The sequence below is a fragment of the Pelophylax lessonae genome (assembly GCF_965119305.1).
Source record: "Pelophylax lessonae genome assembly, chromosome: 3".
Taxonomy (NCBI): Eukaryota; Metazoa; Chordata; class Amphibia; order Anura; family Ranidae; genus Pelophylax; species Pelophylax lessonae.
The window spans coordinates 320,614,797-320,631,148 of record NC_138770.1 but is presented as its reverse complement, the minus strand read 5'-3'; the positions used below and the strand labels follow the sequence as shown (position 1 = coordinate 320,631,148).

The window sequence follows — 16,352 nt, the reverse complement described above, 5'->3', positions numbered from 1 at the left end:
TGAAGACTCATTGATGTTAGGAGATTACTGTAATGTAGCCTTAGACCCTTTATTTGATGTATTTCATGGCTTCAACAAAGTCTTGCAGGCAAAGTGAATGTGTGGAGCATCTTACATCCTTACACCAGAGCCTTCACCTTTTTCTCTAAAGCTCGCCAGTCTTACTTTTCTTTATGTATCAGTCCACACTTACCCATATCACTGATATTGTTTGTGCACCTTTTATGCTTAACCTTATCATAGTTGCAAACACACTGACACCTTGGTATTGAAACCTTAAAGAAAGCCTAATAAAGATCATATACCAAATTATTGATAAAGAAAGAACTCTCAGACTTCTTCTCCACCCATGACACCCCTGCTGTATCCCCTATGATTATTTGCATATTTTTGGCCATGTTCGCTGAACGAGCCTGAGAATCTAACCCAAGCAAATTTGCCCATCACTAATCTGTACTAACACTAATACATTAAAGGAATTATCATTGATGATAATATCTCACCAATGCTGGATGGAAAATTGTGTGATGGGCAATTTTTCTAGCTTGTCCTACACACTGGAAAAAGACTGGCACCGAGTTGAACAGTTCCATAAATTATGATAATTGTTTCCAGGAATTGACATAATCTGATGTATTCTGAGCTGTTCCATGAAGTCTTGCACTGCAATTTGCCACTATAGTGACATACTCTGAAGGTTTATAAAAATTGGCTCTATCCAGACCTGCTTTGTAATGGCTAGCAATGAATATTGGCTTTTCTCTAATATGTATGCATGTGTTAATCCCAGCTGGTACTCATTTAATTTAATTTAATTAGCAAAACATAATATTAAAATAGTAATAAAGCATTTGGTTCAGCATACTTTTACAATTCTTCAGTTGCCCAACATTAAGAACGTCCCATAAATATATATGGAATACAGGTTTTATTTAAAGGTCAACAGTATCACAGAGATAAAAAAGGGCTTATTCTTGATAGAGACAATATAATGTTCCAAAATGTGACTAATTTTGTTATCACTGAACGATCATAGTACTCATAATCCATCTATATTGATTAACGTGAAAGATTGACAGAGAACAGACAGTTAAGCTAATGCATAAAGAAGGCATTATGAAGTATTGGAGTCAGCATAACAAGTCCCTAGTCATCTAGCCTCTTCAAAGATAATCTCAAACTGCTATGTAGCAAAAGTATCATCCAGGGTCACTTGCTTCATGAAAATAGAAAGAAAGACCTACTAGCGAGTAGGAAGATGAAAAAGGTTTAAAGAAGCAGAGAAGGTATAAGGAAACAATTTGCACTACCCTGTTATATTTTAATAAAAAAAAGAAAAAAACTCAGATCTTTTATTGTAAATATCAGCATCTTTTAGTATTAAAATCACTGTACACACACACATTTGTTTTGAATGCAACTTATCAGTGAACATTTGCTATTTTCTGTTGATACACACAAATGTATATCAGTAAGCTCACACATATCTGCAAGTACTAGAACAACGAATGTACATTGAGGAGCCCAGTAAAAATCATTTTCCAAGGCCGCAATTACGGCAGCTATTGATTTGCAGCTTAATGGCCAGCTTGAAATGACAAGTGAGTTCATTCTTCTTAATAAACTGTGAGTTTCTGAGTGATTTTCAATATTATGCAGTGCTCACATACTGCCCTATAATAAACAATAAACGATACCATTACATTTGTCCTACACAGAGAACATCATTTTTTATGTCACAGAAAATTTGTGGATACAATACATACAGAAGATTCATTAGTGTTGATTTCCATTAAATGTTAATGTGGATGTAAACCTCAGACACGAAATGTGAACAAAACATATCCTTCTATACTGTGTACTTGCCTCTCACCAAAGCTCTGAGTGTTATTTCTCTCTGCTGCCTGGCTCCTCTATTATTGGCATGACTTCCCAACACCAAGAATTAAAATGGTGACAGGTCAAAAGCTACAGCACTCAGCCTGTGACTGTTATCCACAGCTGTGCTTGCTAGAAAGCTCTGTGAAGGGGGGTGTGTTCCTTCCCTTCAATTAGAGCTCAGGGCTGTTGGCTGTATGATGACTTCAGATCCCTGCCCCCTGCTAACAGAACCAAAGAGAAATCCTTTTTGCCTGTGTTTTCAGAATGATCTACAGAAGAAATGGATGTTTTCACTAAGAATATCTCTCTGTAAAGTGAACCCATACTATAAAAAGCATGCTTTCATAATGCCAGAAGAGTGTAAAGTATTCTATTTGATGAAAAAGACATAAAGACTAATATACAAATGTATATATTTTTTAACGTTTGATCTCCAGGCAATTTTTTTTTTCTTTACTAAATTTGGTTACCAGACAGAGCAAAAAATCAGCTCAGACTAGAATACTCACCTTTAATTCATAGCTGTCCACTCAGTACTTTATTTCATCACAAGATATCCTCAGTCTTTCAATCTGGAAGATTGTGGACATATTATGAATGTAGGGCCCCCAATCCCTGAGGAAGCCCCACTATGGCATTCCTGATTCTTACGGTACTGAAGCAGATAGTGGCATTGACGTCATGATGTTAGCACTACTCTCTGCATCAGCCGAGGACAACCCCTGACAACCCCCATCAACATGGGGACAAGGTGCTTTGGGGGTGGGGGGGGGCAGAGCCGCGCTTGCCCACCCCCCCCCTTTCCTGACCTGCCAGGCTGCATGCCCAAATAAAGGTCTAGTATAAATTTAGGGGACCCAGTGCAGTTTTGGAAAAATAAAATTGGCGTTTTTTCGGCCTTTGGTTCTTTATTTTTTTTACTGACATGGGGAAACCCATTGACAGATGATCACTTATTGGTTGTTAAAGATGCTGCAGGCGGCTTCCCGGCCCCACTCCTTAACAACCAGCTTACACCCCTCCTTGATTGGGGAAAGCTTGAAAAGTACTGCAGGGTGTTCGTCAGGGCAAACATGCTGCAAATTTAGCCACATAGGCCACATAGGCAAATGTTAGGCTCATGCTTGGGCCGAAACGTTCACTTATCCCTAATTGCTAACACAGGTAACAGCAGGCATATTGTGGTGCTTGCTTTTAAGTAGGAATTTAAAGTAAAGTAAAGATTACTCTTCCATCTAACAGTACTAGTGTATAGAGGCAGTTGTTTTTTTTTGCATTCTCTTTTATGTCACAGCTATCTAGCAATCATTAAATAGCAGCTGTAAAAATGCTGTATAAAATCAGCTTTTACTTTCAGATGTCTGGTATCTAGGAATCTTCCCAGATATCATCCCTTTTTTCCCCAATTGGCTAGAATAGTTGCTTTCTTCTACTACTGGCTGGCTGGCAGCACAGCCAATATACATGAAATAAACAGCAACAATAGAAGTTTGGGTAAAAGTGACCTTAACTTAAAATAAATAAGGTCCACTTCCGAAATATATAGAGGCAACAGAAAGGTGGATGGGGGCTCAACGTGTTAAAAAAAGGTTCTGATGTACTTTAGTTATGTGCCACATAACCTGAAGCAGACATGTTAGGTCACGTGACCCACATGAACTCTGACTGTTGCAGATGTCAGCACTGTCTGCTAAACCTAGCGCTGTGTAGGCCATAGATATAACATAGTTGTCAATAAGTTATCAACATTACTAAGAGTTAACAAGGGTCTCTGCTCACCTTTGTATCGGTACAGTGCACCATTTGTTTTGAAAGGAATAGTCCTAAAAATAGGGCTATCTACAGCGCTTGCTAAAATATAAAACATAAAACATAAATCTGTGCAATAGTAATACATAAATTTGTAAATTCGCAAATATAAGTGCAAGTGTGCAAACTACTTGTGCCAATCAATCATCCAATATCAACAAATCCATGTGTAAATTAATTAATAAAAATAAAAGTCCATCTTGTGTATAAAAATATATATAATAGATTATCAAAATATAAATATATGAAAAATTGATGAGCAAAACATCCGTGAAAATTCCTTTTCTTAGGAGATGTGCAAGTGCTCTTTCAAAAATGCAAATTGTGACTGGTAAAGTGCAGGTGCTTGAAACCTTCTTCCCGTGCAGTAATTTATAAGATGGGTAACTTACCAAATGTAGTGGGTCTCATATATATTACAGCAGCTCAGGTTGTTATAAATGGAAAGAAGATAAAACTCCAGATAGTGTGATATTGTAAATTCAAGGTTTATTCCCGAAATAGCAAGGTTTAACAATGATTCAGCAAGTTCCAGCAAGGATCTATTATGCTGAGAACGTCACCGGATGTGACGAAACGCGTCAGCACGTGGACCGCACAACGTGACTCACCATTGGAAAGCAAGCGGGATTTACCTCCGCTCGCCATGCATGGTCGTACTGAATGTCACGGACATCAGCATAATAGATCCTTGCTGGAACTTGCTGAATCATTGTTAAACCTTGCTATTTCGGGAATAAACATTGAATTTACAATATCACACTATCTGGAGTTTTATCTTCTTTCCATTTATAACAACCTGAGCTGCTTTATGGAATGGTGAGGAGGAAAAAACCGCCAGCGGCATAGGAGGATCTTAAAAGGAACTTGCCATTAAGCGTGATTGGTCTCAATATTATAAGATATTGAATGCATGAAGGTATAAAACCTTCTTTGTACTGCAGTTCCCCCGCCACCCCCCAACACTTACCGGAGCCCCATCTTGATCCAGTGATGTGCACCAGAACCTTGGCTCTCTGGGGACTGTCAATCACAGCCAGTGAGTCAATGGGGAGAGAATGGGGATAGGGCCAAGCTGCGGCTCTGTGTGTGAATGGACACGCAGTACAGTGGCTCGGGAACCAGCCTGCTTGGGTGCCCCCAGCAGCCCTTAAATTACCCTTAAACTGATTGTAAAGTCTATTTTTTTTTCCTAAAAATAACAAACATGTAATACTTACCTGCTCTGTTGCAGTGGATTTGCACAGAGCAGCCCGGATCCTCCTCTTCTTGGGTCCCTCTTCTGTGATCCTGGCCCCTCCCTCCTGTTCACTGCCCCCACAGCAAGCAGCTTGCTATGGGGGCACACGAGCTGAGTCACAGCTCCCTGTGTCCATTCAAACATGGAGCCCCAACCTGGCCCTGCCCCCTTTCTGCCCTGATTGGCTAGCTGATTTTGATTGACAGCAGGAGACAATTAGGAAGAAGAATCTCAGTCGGCTGAGACACGGGTGGACATCGCTGGACAGAGAGGGACCTCAGGTGTGTGTTAGGGGGGCTGCTGCACACAGAAGGCTTTTTATCTTAATGCATAGAATGCATTAAGATAAAAAAAAAAAAAAAACCTTCAGCCTTTACAACTCATTTAGCCTAATTATATGAGTAAAAAAAGGTGGTACCCTTTACTATAGTGAAGTGGTACAAGTGACTTTTGGCTTAAAAATCGAAAGCCTATTTCTACTTTTTTTTTTTTATGCATTGCATTGCCCTATTTTGTTTAAAAAATATTTTAACTTACCTATTCCATTCTTCAGCACTGTTCTTTCAGTCCTCCTCATTTGGTCCTTGAGCAGTCACTTCTGGGTTAATAGTGAGCTCAGGCTGTTAATGACACATTACTCGGGCTCAGCATCATTATGCAGCCTAGGCTAACATTGTAAACTTGCAAAAAAAAGCCACTCATGTTCACTTTTATTTGCAGTAATAAAATCTGCAAACAGTGATACTAGTGCCACTAGGTAATGGCAACACAAGATGTGCATACACCTTGGAACCCAACTGTACATATCTCACCACCAGTGTTCTTGAGAATTCAGGGCATCATCAGGCGGATTAACTATCCAAAAATTACCTAAAGGTACAATTTGAGTTTGGGTGGACATTTTAGGAACCTTATTTACATCCACTTGTAGCCTGTTCCTATTTTCAAGTTATCAATAGAGGCAGTGATCAAAAGTAAATTGTTTCCAAGTAAAACATCAACTTTAATGCATGACAGTACATGATAACCTTTTTGTTTCTTATGATTTAGTTTCATTTTTTGGGGAGGCAATACAAATAATTACACAGAACTAAGTACCCAAAAACCCTGCAAGTAATCATAAGCATAGTGACTAAACTACATCTCTACATCTTATATATCTAGCACTGATCAACTTTACAACAATATTTATGAAATCAGCAGTAAATCGAAGAGAGCAGTTTCATCCCTCGATATCCCCTGTGGAGCATATGTTGTGAATCTTTAAATAGACTGTTATTCCAGCACTATATCGCCTTTAACTGACCCTAAGTCTCCAGTGCATTATAGGCTTTTCACGTGTGCTAAGTTTAGCGTGATATTCTGCCATCTGCAATACACACTTTTCAATGTGTACAGTTTTTAAGCATAATTTAGTTAGTTAGCATAATTTAGGTTACATTTACCATGGTGTGTATTTAAACAGAACACAGTTCTCTGCCAACAGTAAAAAATACATGTATGCATATGCATCGTAGATAATAGAAAAAATAGTGATCAGATTTGATTTTTTTAAATGATCAGATAAGCTAATTTATGTCACAGTAAACAATCCCAAATCTTTATTCCAATCACTAGATCCAGAAATCTATCATGAAACAAAAAAAAAAAATTAAAAAAAAATGTGTACCTGTGTTTCTGTCAGGCAAAATACAGCAATGTTTCTGAAGAATCCCAGGCAAAACCTTAAAAAAAGGTAAAAAGATGGAAAAACATTAGAACAATTTATTTATAATTATTAAAGCAGTGAATGTAAAGTGGATTTAAAGCTCTGTGGACTATAAGCAACTGCCATGTTTTTCCCTGCAAAATAATTTATTGGTGTCAAAAAAGTCAACAGGCCCATGTAACACCAGGTAAATAAATGGGTCTTGGAGAAATTCACAGAACCACCTGAAAAATCTTATGACTGAAGCTGGCATTAGAAGAAGCCTAAACAACTACCTGGTAAAAATCAACAAACGTATCTACAGAGGACCAGGTAGAAGTCTTGCATTTCTAAGAAACTAAGTAGGGTGTGCTTTGACAGGGAAAAGTGGACCTTTGCCCTTAAGCCCCTAGGCTAGATCATTTGATAAAGTCACCTGGAGATGGTGGAATAAGATGCAATCCCCTGTGAGGACATTTATGCATGACAAAAAGAGTAGCTAAGAGATACATTTACACAGCATGCACCACATCCAGACAGATGAGGGAGACCTCCTTGGGATGGTACGGAGCATGACATAAGGAAGGTAGGTACTGGTTAAGGTGGAAGGGAGAGACCACCTTGGGAAGAAAGGTCTTTAGGCTCAAAACAATTTTGTCTATTCAGAACAAGGAATGTTTGTTTTTTCAGGTTAAGGCCATCGACTCAAAGACACAACATGTGATAGGCTCAAAGGGTAGTTTCTGGAGAGTCAACAAAACCAGCTTAGGATCCCAGAGGTACATTAGGGAACAGACAAGGGGATCAATGTGAACAACACCATTTTTCTTTTGGATAAAGTGGAGAGAGATTATAACACTTGTCAGTTTTACTGCTGACTGCACCCCCATTACCCTCTCTATTTGTCCTGTTTACCATTGTCATCCAAAGAAAATCCCCAATTTTGTTGACACCAGAACAACAATAGAGAGGAAATCTTTCAACGGTGACACTAGTTCTGGTGACCCTGGTGAAACCTCGGCATTCCCTCATTTTAGGGAGATTTTTGCCCACTTCCTAATTTTGCTATGGCACAGTATATGATGGGGAAATCACCCCAATTGGACACAGGCAAAAAAAAAAAAACTGGCATGCATTACAACTAGGGTTGAGCGGACACCTAGATGTCCGTGTTCGACGGGTTCGGCCGAACTTTAAAAAAAAGTCCGGGTCCGTGTCCCGGACTTTTACCGAACTTTTCCCGGACACCGAACCCCATTGAAGTCAATGGGGACCCGAACTTTAAGGCACTAAAATGGCTCTAAAACACCAAAGGAAAGGGCTAGAGTGCTGCAAATGGCAGCAAAACGTAATTAAGAGCATGGCAAGTGCTCTGCAAACAAATGTGGATAGGGAAATAACTTAAAACAACAAAAAAAAACAGAAAAATAAAACAATGTTCTTCTTCATCTCTGAAGGACGAGGCCCATATGGAGTAGGAGGGAGGTTGAGGTGGTGGTGGATGTGGCGGTGACATAGGCGTGCGCACAGGGTGTGCTGGGTGTGCCTGGGCACACCCTAATCACCTAGGGCACATAGCATTGCCAGTGAGGAGATGGGAAAGATCTCCCTGGGACCTGCTCTGCTCTATTTCTCCTTGCCTACAGGTACATGGCCCCGATACATTACTCTCCCTGCTGGCAAACACATGCATGTGTATTTCAACTTTGGGGTGCACACCTTAATGCAATAGGCTGCGCACACCTATGGGCGGTGTAGGTGGAAGCGGCGGTGGAGGAGGACCAGGGCCGGATTAACAGCATCATGGGCTTGGTGCTGAGGATTTTGAAGGGCCTTAAGGGCCGTGCCTTGCCATGCACCCAGAGGAGGAAGGGTGCAGCCATGCATGCCTAATTCAACATGGGATGCTGTCTCTGAAGCCCATAAACACATCCATGCATCGCCAACTGTCCCTCCTTGTCCGGCCTTCACGCTGTGTGGGGAGGTTCTGAGGGTGCTGCCTGGGGAAGCGAGCATAGAAGCCAGACTTCTGTGTTTACAAGTGACAGAAGAGCGGTAACAGTGAATATGGCCAACCCGGGGCCTATATAAAAGGTAGGGGCCTGGAGCTGCAGCTCCAATAGCCCCTACATTAATCTGGCCCTGAGGAGGAGGACGAGGTAGCCAACACTGCTTCTTTTCAAAAATTTTAAATGAGGGTACACCCCAAAAGAGTGAGAAAGAGCAAAAATGGAACAATGGGTGGGTAAGGTCGGTATCCATTGCTATTCTGCATAAGGTACGGAAAAGTCCCGTGGGATCCATGCCTGGTTCATTTTAATGAACGTGAGCTTGTCCACATTGTCTCTGGACAGGCGGCTGCGCTTGTCTGTTATAACGCCCCCAGCCGTGCTAAATACCCGTTCAGATAATACACTGGCTGCAGGGCACGCCAGCACCTCCAAGGCGTAAAGGGCAAGCTCAGGCCATGTGCCCAATTTGGAGACCCAGAAGTTGAAGGGGGCAGACCCGTCATTCACTACATGTAGGCGTGTGCACACATACTGCTCCACCATGTTGGTAAAATGCTGCCTCCTGCTAAGACGTTCCATCTGAGCTGCTGGTGCTGCTGTTTGTTGTGGCGTGCTGACAAAGCTTTTCCACATTTCGGCCATGCTAACCCTGCCTTCTGAGGTGCTGGCGGTGCCCTGGTTGCGTTGGCGACCTCCTCCTCCTCCTCCTCTGCCTTGTGCTTCCACTGTGGCCCCGCTGTCAGATGGGAATGCCAGCAGCATGGCGTCTACCAGCGTGCGCTTGTACTCGCGCATCTTGCGATCGCGCTCCAGTGAGTGAATTAAGGACGGTACGTTGTCCTTGTAACGGGGATCCAGCAGCGTGGCCACCCAGTAATCAGCACAAGTTAGAATGTGGGCAACTCGGCGGTCGTTGTGGAGACACTGCAGCATGTAATCGCTCATGTGTGCCAGGCTGCCCAGAGGCGACGAAAGGCTGTCCTCTGTGGGAGGTGTATCGTCCGTGTCCTCTGTATCCCCCCAGCCACGCACCAGTGATGGCCATGAGCTGGCCTGGGTGCCACCCTGCTGTGAACATGGTTCCATCTCCTCCTCCAGCTCCTCCTCCTCCTCATCCTCCTCATCCTCCAGAACTGTGCCCCTGCTGGACAATTGTGTCCCTGGCGTTTGTGTGTGCAGGAACCCACCCTCGGAGCCCCTTGCGAATGACTGCCCTGAAAGCCTTTGAAATGTTACCTCTTCATCCTCCTCCTCCTCCTCCTCATCCTGTGCCACATCCTCTTCCATCATCGCCCAAATTGTTTTTTCAAGGAGGCATAGAAGTGGGATAGTTAAGCTGAGAATGGCGTCATTGCCACTGGCCATGTTGGTGGAGTACCCAAAACAGCGCAACAAGGCACAATATATGCAAATGTCAAATATGCAAACTATGCCGCAATTTAATGTTTTTTACACCAAAAGGGTGTGTATTGAATAGCGGAATAGGATAAAAAACTGTGTATCTCACACGTACAAACACAGACTAGGCCCGATTAAATTTTTTCCTACCCTAAAGGGAGGATGAGGAAGAGGAGTATGGAACATGCAGCACCCTCAAATCTTCAGAAGTATGAGATGAACCCCAAAAACTTGGAAAGGTGGATCTCTCTCACACGTACCAACACAGACTATCCCCCAATTTAACTGATCCCCAAAGGTTTTTGATTAAATAGCGGAATAGAAAATATGATCCAAAAAAAGTGTATGTATATCACACGTACACAACCACACTAGGCCCCAATTACTATTGTTTGTACCCCTAAAAGGCTAGATGAGGAGTAGGGGGGGTATGGAACAGGCAGCACCCTCAAACCTTCAGAAGTATGAGATGAACCCCAACAACTTGGAAAGGTGGATCTCTCTCACACGTACCAACACAGACTATCCCCCAATTTAACTGATCCCCAAAGGTTTTTGATTAAATAGCGGAATAGAAAATATGATCCAAAAAAAGTGTATGTATATCACACGTACACAACCACACTAGGCCCCAATTACTATTGTTTGTACCCCTAAAAGGCTAGGAGTAGGGGGAGTATGGAACAGGCAGCACCCTCAAACCTTCAGAAGTATGAGATGAACCCCAACAACTTGGAAAGGTGGATCTCTCTCACACGTACCAACACAGACTATCCCCCAATTTAACTGATCCCCAAAGGTTTTTGATTAAATAGCGGAATAGAAAATATGATCCAAAAAAAGTGTATGTATATCACACGTACACAACCACACTAGGCCCCAATTACTATTGTTTGTACCCCTAAAAGGCTAGATGAGGAGTAGGGGGGGTATGGAACAGGCAGCACCCTCAAACCTTCAGAAGTATGAGATGAACCCCAACAACTTGGAAAGGTGGATCTCTCTCACACGTACCAACACAGACTATCCCCCAATTTAACTGATCCCCAAAGGTTTTTGATTAAATAGCGGAATAGAAAATATGATCCAAAAAAAGTGTATGTATATCACACGTACACAACCACACTAGGCCCCAATTACTATTGTTTGTACCCCTAAAAGGCTAGATGAGGAGTAGGGGGGGTATGGAACAGGCAGCACCCTCAAACCTTCAGAAGTATGAGATGAACCCCAACAACTTGGAAAGGTGGATCTCTCTCACACGTACCAACACAGACTATCCCCCAATTTAACTGATCCCCAAAGGTTTTTGATTAAATAGCGGAATAGAAAATATGATCCAAAAAAAGTGTATGTATATCACACGTACACAACCACACTAGGCCCCAATTACTATTGTTTGTACCCCTAAAAGGCTAGATGAGGAGTAGGGGGGGTATGGAACAGGCAGCACCCTCAAACCTTCAGAAGTATGAGATGAACCCCAACAACTTGGAAAGGTGGATCTCTCTCACACGTACCAACACAGACTATCCCCCAATTTAACTGATCCCCAAAGGTTTTTGATTAAATAGCGGAATAGAAAATATGATCCAAAAAAAGTGTATGTATATCACACGTACACAACCACACTGGGCCCCAATTACTATTGTTTGTACCCCTAAAAGGCTAGATGAGGAGTAGGGGGAGTATGGAACAGGCAGCACCCTCAAACCTTCAGAAGTATGAGATGAACCCCAACAACTTGGAAAGGTGGATCTCTCTCACACGTACCAACACAGACTATCCCCCAATTTAACTGATCCCCAAAGGTTTTTGATTAAATAGCGGAATAGAAAATATGATCCAAAAAAAGTGTATGTATATCACACGTACACAACCACACTGGGCCCCAATTACTATTGTTTGTACCCCTAAAAGGCTAGATGAGGAGTAGGGGGAGTATGGAACAGGCAGCACCCTCAAACCTTCAGAAGTATGAGATGAACCCCAACAACTTGGAAAGGTGGATCTCTCTCACACGTACCAACACAGACTATCCCCCAATTTAACTGATCCCCAAAGGTTTTTGATTAAATAGCGGAATAGAAAATATGATCCAAAAAAAGTGTATGTATATCACACGTACACAACCACACTAGGCCCCAATTACTATTGTTTGTACCCCTAAAAGGCTAGATGAGGAGTAGGGGGGGGTATGGAACAGGCAGCACCCTCAAACCTTCAGAAGTATGAGATGAACCCCAACAACTTGGAAAGGTGGATCTCTCTCACACGTACCAACACAGACTATCCCCCAATTTAACTGATCCCCAAAGGTTTTTGATTAAATAGCGGAATAGAAAATATGATCCAAAAAAAGTGTATGTATATCACACGTACACAACCACACTAGGCCCCAATTACTATTGTTTGTACCCCTAAAAGGCTAGGAGTAGGGGGAGTATGGAACAGGCAGCACCCTCAAACCTTCAGAAGTATGAGATGAACCCCAACAACTTGGAAAGGTGGATCTCTCTCACACGTACCAACACAGACTATCCCCCAATTTAACTGATCCCCAAAGGTTTTTGATTAAATAGCGGAATAGAAAATATGATCCAAAAAAAGTGTATGTATATCACACGTACACAACCACACTAGGCCCCAATTACTATTGTTTGTACCCCTAAAAGGCTAGATGAGGAGTAGGGGGAGTATGGAACAGGCAGCACCCTCAAATCTTCAGAAGTATGAGATTGTGTTCACTGTACCCCACAAAGATTGAGTTCACTGCACCCCACAATGATTGTGTTCACTGCACCCCACAAAGATTGTGTTCACTGCACCTCACAAAGATTGTGTTCACTGTACCCCCCAAAGATTGTGTTCACTGCACCCCACAAAGATTCTGTTCACTGTACCCCACAAAGATTGTGTTCACTGCACCCTAAAAGGATGTTGTTCACTGCACCCCACAAAGATTGTGTTCACTGCACCCTAAAAGGATGTTGTTCACTGCACCCCAAAAAGATTGTGTTCACTGTACCCCCCCAAAGATTGTGTTCACTGCACCCCACAAAGATTGTGTTCACTGCACCCCAAAAAGATTGTGTTCACTGTACCCCCCAAAGATTGTGTTCACTGCACCCCAAAAAGATTGTGTTCACTGTACCCCCCAAAGATTGTGTTCACTGCACCCCACAAAGATTCTGTTCACTGTACCCCACAAAGATTGTGTTCACTGCACCCCAAAAAGATTGTGTTCACTGTACCCCCCCAAAGATTGTGTTCACTGCACCCCACAAAGATTCTGTTCACTGCACCCCACAAAGGATTTTGTTCACTGCACCCCAAAAAGATTGTGTTCACTGCACCCCAAAAAGGATTTTGATCACTGCACCCCAAAAAGGATGTTGTTCACTGCACCCCAAAAATGATTTTGTTCACTCCACCCCAAAAAGATTGTGTTCACTGCACCCCACAAAGATTGTGTTCACTGCACCCCAAAAAGATTGTGTTCACTGTACCCCCCAAAGATTGTGTTCACTGCACCCCACAAAGATTCTGTTCACTGTACCCCACAAAGATTGTGTTCACTGCACCCCAAAAAGATTGTGTTCACTGCACCCCAAAAAGGATGTTGTTCACTGCACCCCAAAAAGGATGTTGTTCACTCCACCCCAAAAAGATTGTGTTCACTGCACCCCACAAAGATTGTGTTCACTGCACCCCAAAAAGATTGTGTTCACTGCACCCCAAAAATGATTTTGTTCACTGCACCCCAAAAAGGATTTTGTTCACTGCACCCCAAAAAGGATGTTGTTCACTCCACCCCAAAAAGATTGTGTTCACTGCACCCCAAAAAGATTGTGTTCACTGCACCCCACAAAGGATTTTGTTCACTGCACCCCAAAAAGATTGTGTTCACTGCACCCCAAAAAGGATGTTGTTCACTGCACCCCAAAAAGGATTTTGTTCACTGCACCCCAAAAAGATTGTGTTCACTGCACCCCACAAAGGATTTTGTTCACTGCACCCCACAAAGATTGTGTTCACTGCACACCAAAAAGGATTGTGTTCACTGCACCCCAAAAAGATTTTGTTCACTGCACCCCAAAAAGATAGTGTTCACTGCAGCCCAAAAAGATTGTGTTCACTGCAGCCCAAAAAGATTGTGTTCACTGCAGCCCAAAAAGATTGTGTTCACTGCAGCCCAAAAAGATTGTGTTCACTGCAGCTCACACACAGAAAAATGGATGTGGATCACTGACACCTGCCTATCTCCAATCCCACACCACACAGCAATATCGATTGTAGTTTGTAGAACACAGTTTCCCTAAAATTCAGCAGACTCTGTCCCTAACAGGATTGAGAAGAGATCGTAGATCAGGATTGAGTGCAGATTCACCCCACCCCCCACACAGCAATATCGATTGTAGTTTGTAGAAGACACTGACCCTATAATTCAGCAGACTCTATCCCTAAAATGCCTACAACTCGCCCTGCCTAAACACTCCGACCTGTCCCTCAATTCTATCCGGACACAAATGGTTTTTTCCTGCCTATCTTTCCCTAATCAGCAGCCAGCACATTGATGTGTGCTCTGTCCCTTAGCTAAGCAGCAGAATGACGCTGCTGCGGCGGCTGCCTCGAACTTATAAAGACTTGGTCACATGCTTCAGACGGCCAATCACAGCTACTAAGACATTTGCAGGCATGGCTGGGATGGCTTAAGGCACACCAGTTAAACGATTGTTGATTGGCTGTTGAAAGCCCGCCATGAAAAGAGCGCCAAAGCATGCAAAACCCGGAAATAAAACGACCGAACACGGATTTTTACCCGAACATACAGTAAAGTGTCCGTGTCCGTGTTCGGGTAAAAAAAATCCAATTATTCGGTACGAACACGAATAATACAGTCCGTGTTCGCTCAACACTAATTACAACCCTTCCTTGCTCTATGAAAATGAAGAAAAAAGTGCCTTTAGTTACACTTTAATAGATGTAAGAGAACCTGAGAGCTTTATTTATTAAAATAGAGCATCGATGTCCTCTAAGCCAAAGCAAGTAAGTAATCAACTGTTATCTAGCTTTATTACCCTTATGAAATATGACTGGATGCCATAAGAAAATGTTGTAATTCTTTTATATTATTACATAAAGCTATTAGTTGTGTTTTTTATTTCAATATATTATTATTTTTTTTACTTTGAGACACTGAAATTGACATATAGCTCTAGCCATATTTATAGAAGCATGAAGAAGAGTTACTGTATATACCAGGTAAATGAATGTTTGAATTGAGTGTTTTCTCTTCAATTGTATGATAGGGTTTTTTATTTTATAGGTAATCTATTTCTACTTCTTCTAAGAGGGAAGAGAGGGGGTGACATGCAGCTTTATTACTGCTAAGCAAAATTAATTTAAAATAGTGTAGATGGAACAAAGCTGCAATAAATAATATCATGCTCTAATACATACTGAACCTGCGTAGTTCAGTTTGTTTTTCTTGTTTCACCAGTTTCTCAAAGCACTTGTTTGACACTGCTTTGCAATTTACTCAGTTATCCATAAAAGCTATAACTCCAAGGGGTTGCACAAGTAACATGTAGAAAGCGCACTTATAATGTTCTGGCTCTGTTAGCACTATTCAGCAGTACTCTTTATTTCTAATTTAGAAAGGAATAAAAAAACACTTATGTGTGGAAAATTCTACAACAACTAAAGCATCCAAGCACCAGAATGGCTAAGTGGTTAGTCCTCCTGCTGTGCTTTGTGGAGTCCTTAAGTTGAATCTTCACCAGGACATGGGTATGCCCTTTCCTGTGTTTGAATAGTTTTCTTCCCATCATACACTGGTAGGCTAACTGGCACTTACATTAGAATGTTATCTCTTTTAGGGGCAAAAACTGATAACTGGTATGTTGGAAAAAGGCAGATGCTATATGAATACAGAAAATAAACATTAATCAATCTCATTATTTTCCCAGTTTCCTTTTTTTATTTTTATTATTAGCTGTAATCTGAAAAAACATTAATACTAGCATTTACATATATTTTAAAAACAGCTTTTTTTTTTAGAAACCAACCATTCTTGGGTGCTTGTAAGTATTGAAAAAAAAGCAGAATCATTTCCATTAAAAAAAAGAAATTGAATATGTCATTGTATGGCAGATTATTGATATCCAGTATGCAACATTTAGATGGCATTTACTTGTACTGTAACTTTGTGAGTTTTACGTTGCACCTGTGCACTGAAATTTCAGCAAAGTCCTTTGGATGACTGTTTGCTAGCTTTTATATATATTTTGATTCAGCCATAAACATAAATCAGTATTAATTT

At 41.7% G+C, this 16,352-nt stretch overlaps 1 protein-coding gene across 6 annotated transcripts in view; it reads right to left on the bottom strand.

Annotated features, from left to right (window-relative positions):
* DLGAP2 (DLG associated protein 2) overlaps positions 1–16,352 on the bottom strand; it is a 1,392,398-nt gene that overhangs the window by 1,094,083 nt on the left and 281,963 nt on the right. For 5 of the 6 annotated variants that reach the window (XM_082249548.1, XM_082249547.1, XM_082249550.1 and 2 more), the window contains one exon: positions 6,600–6,654. The exons of the other annotated variant lie outside the window; for it this stretch is intronic. In XM_082249548.1, coding sequence (XP_082105674.1) covers positions 6,600–6,654 — 55 coding nt within the window. The remainder of the gene's footprint in view (positions 1–6,599; positions 6,655–16,352) is intronic. 6 annotated transcript variants of the gene reach the window in all.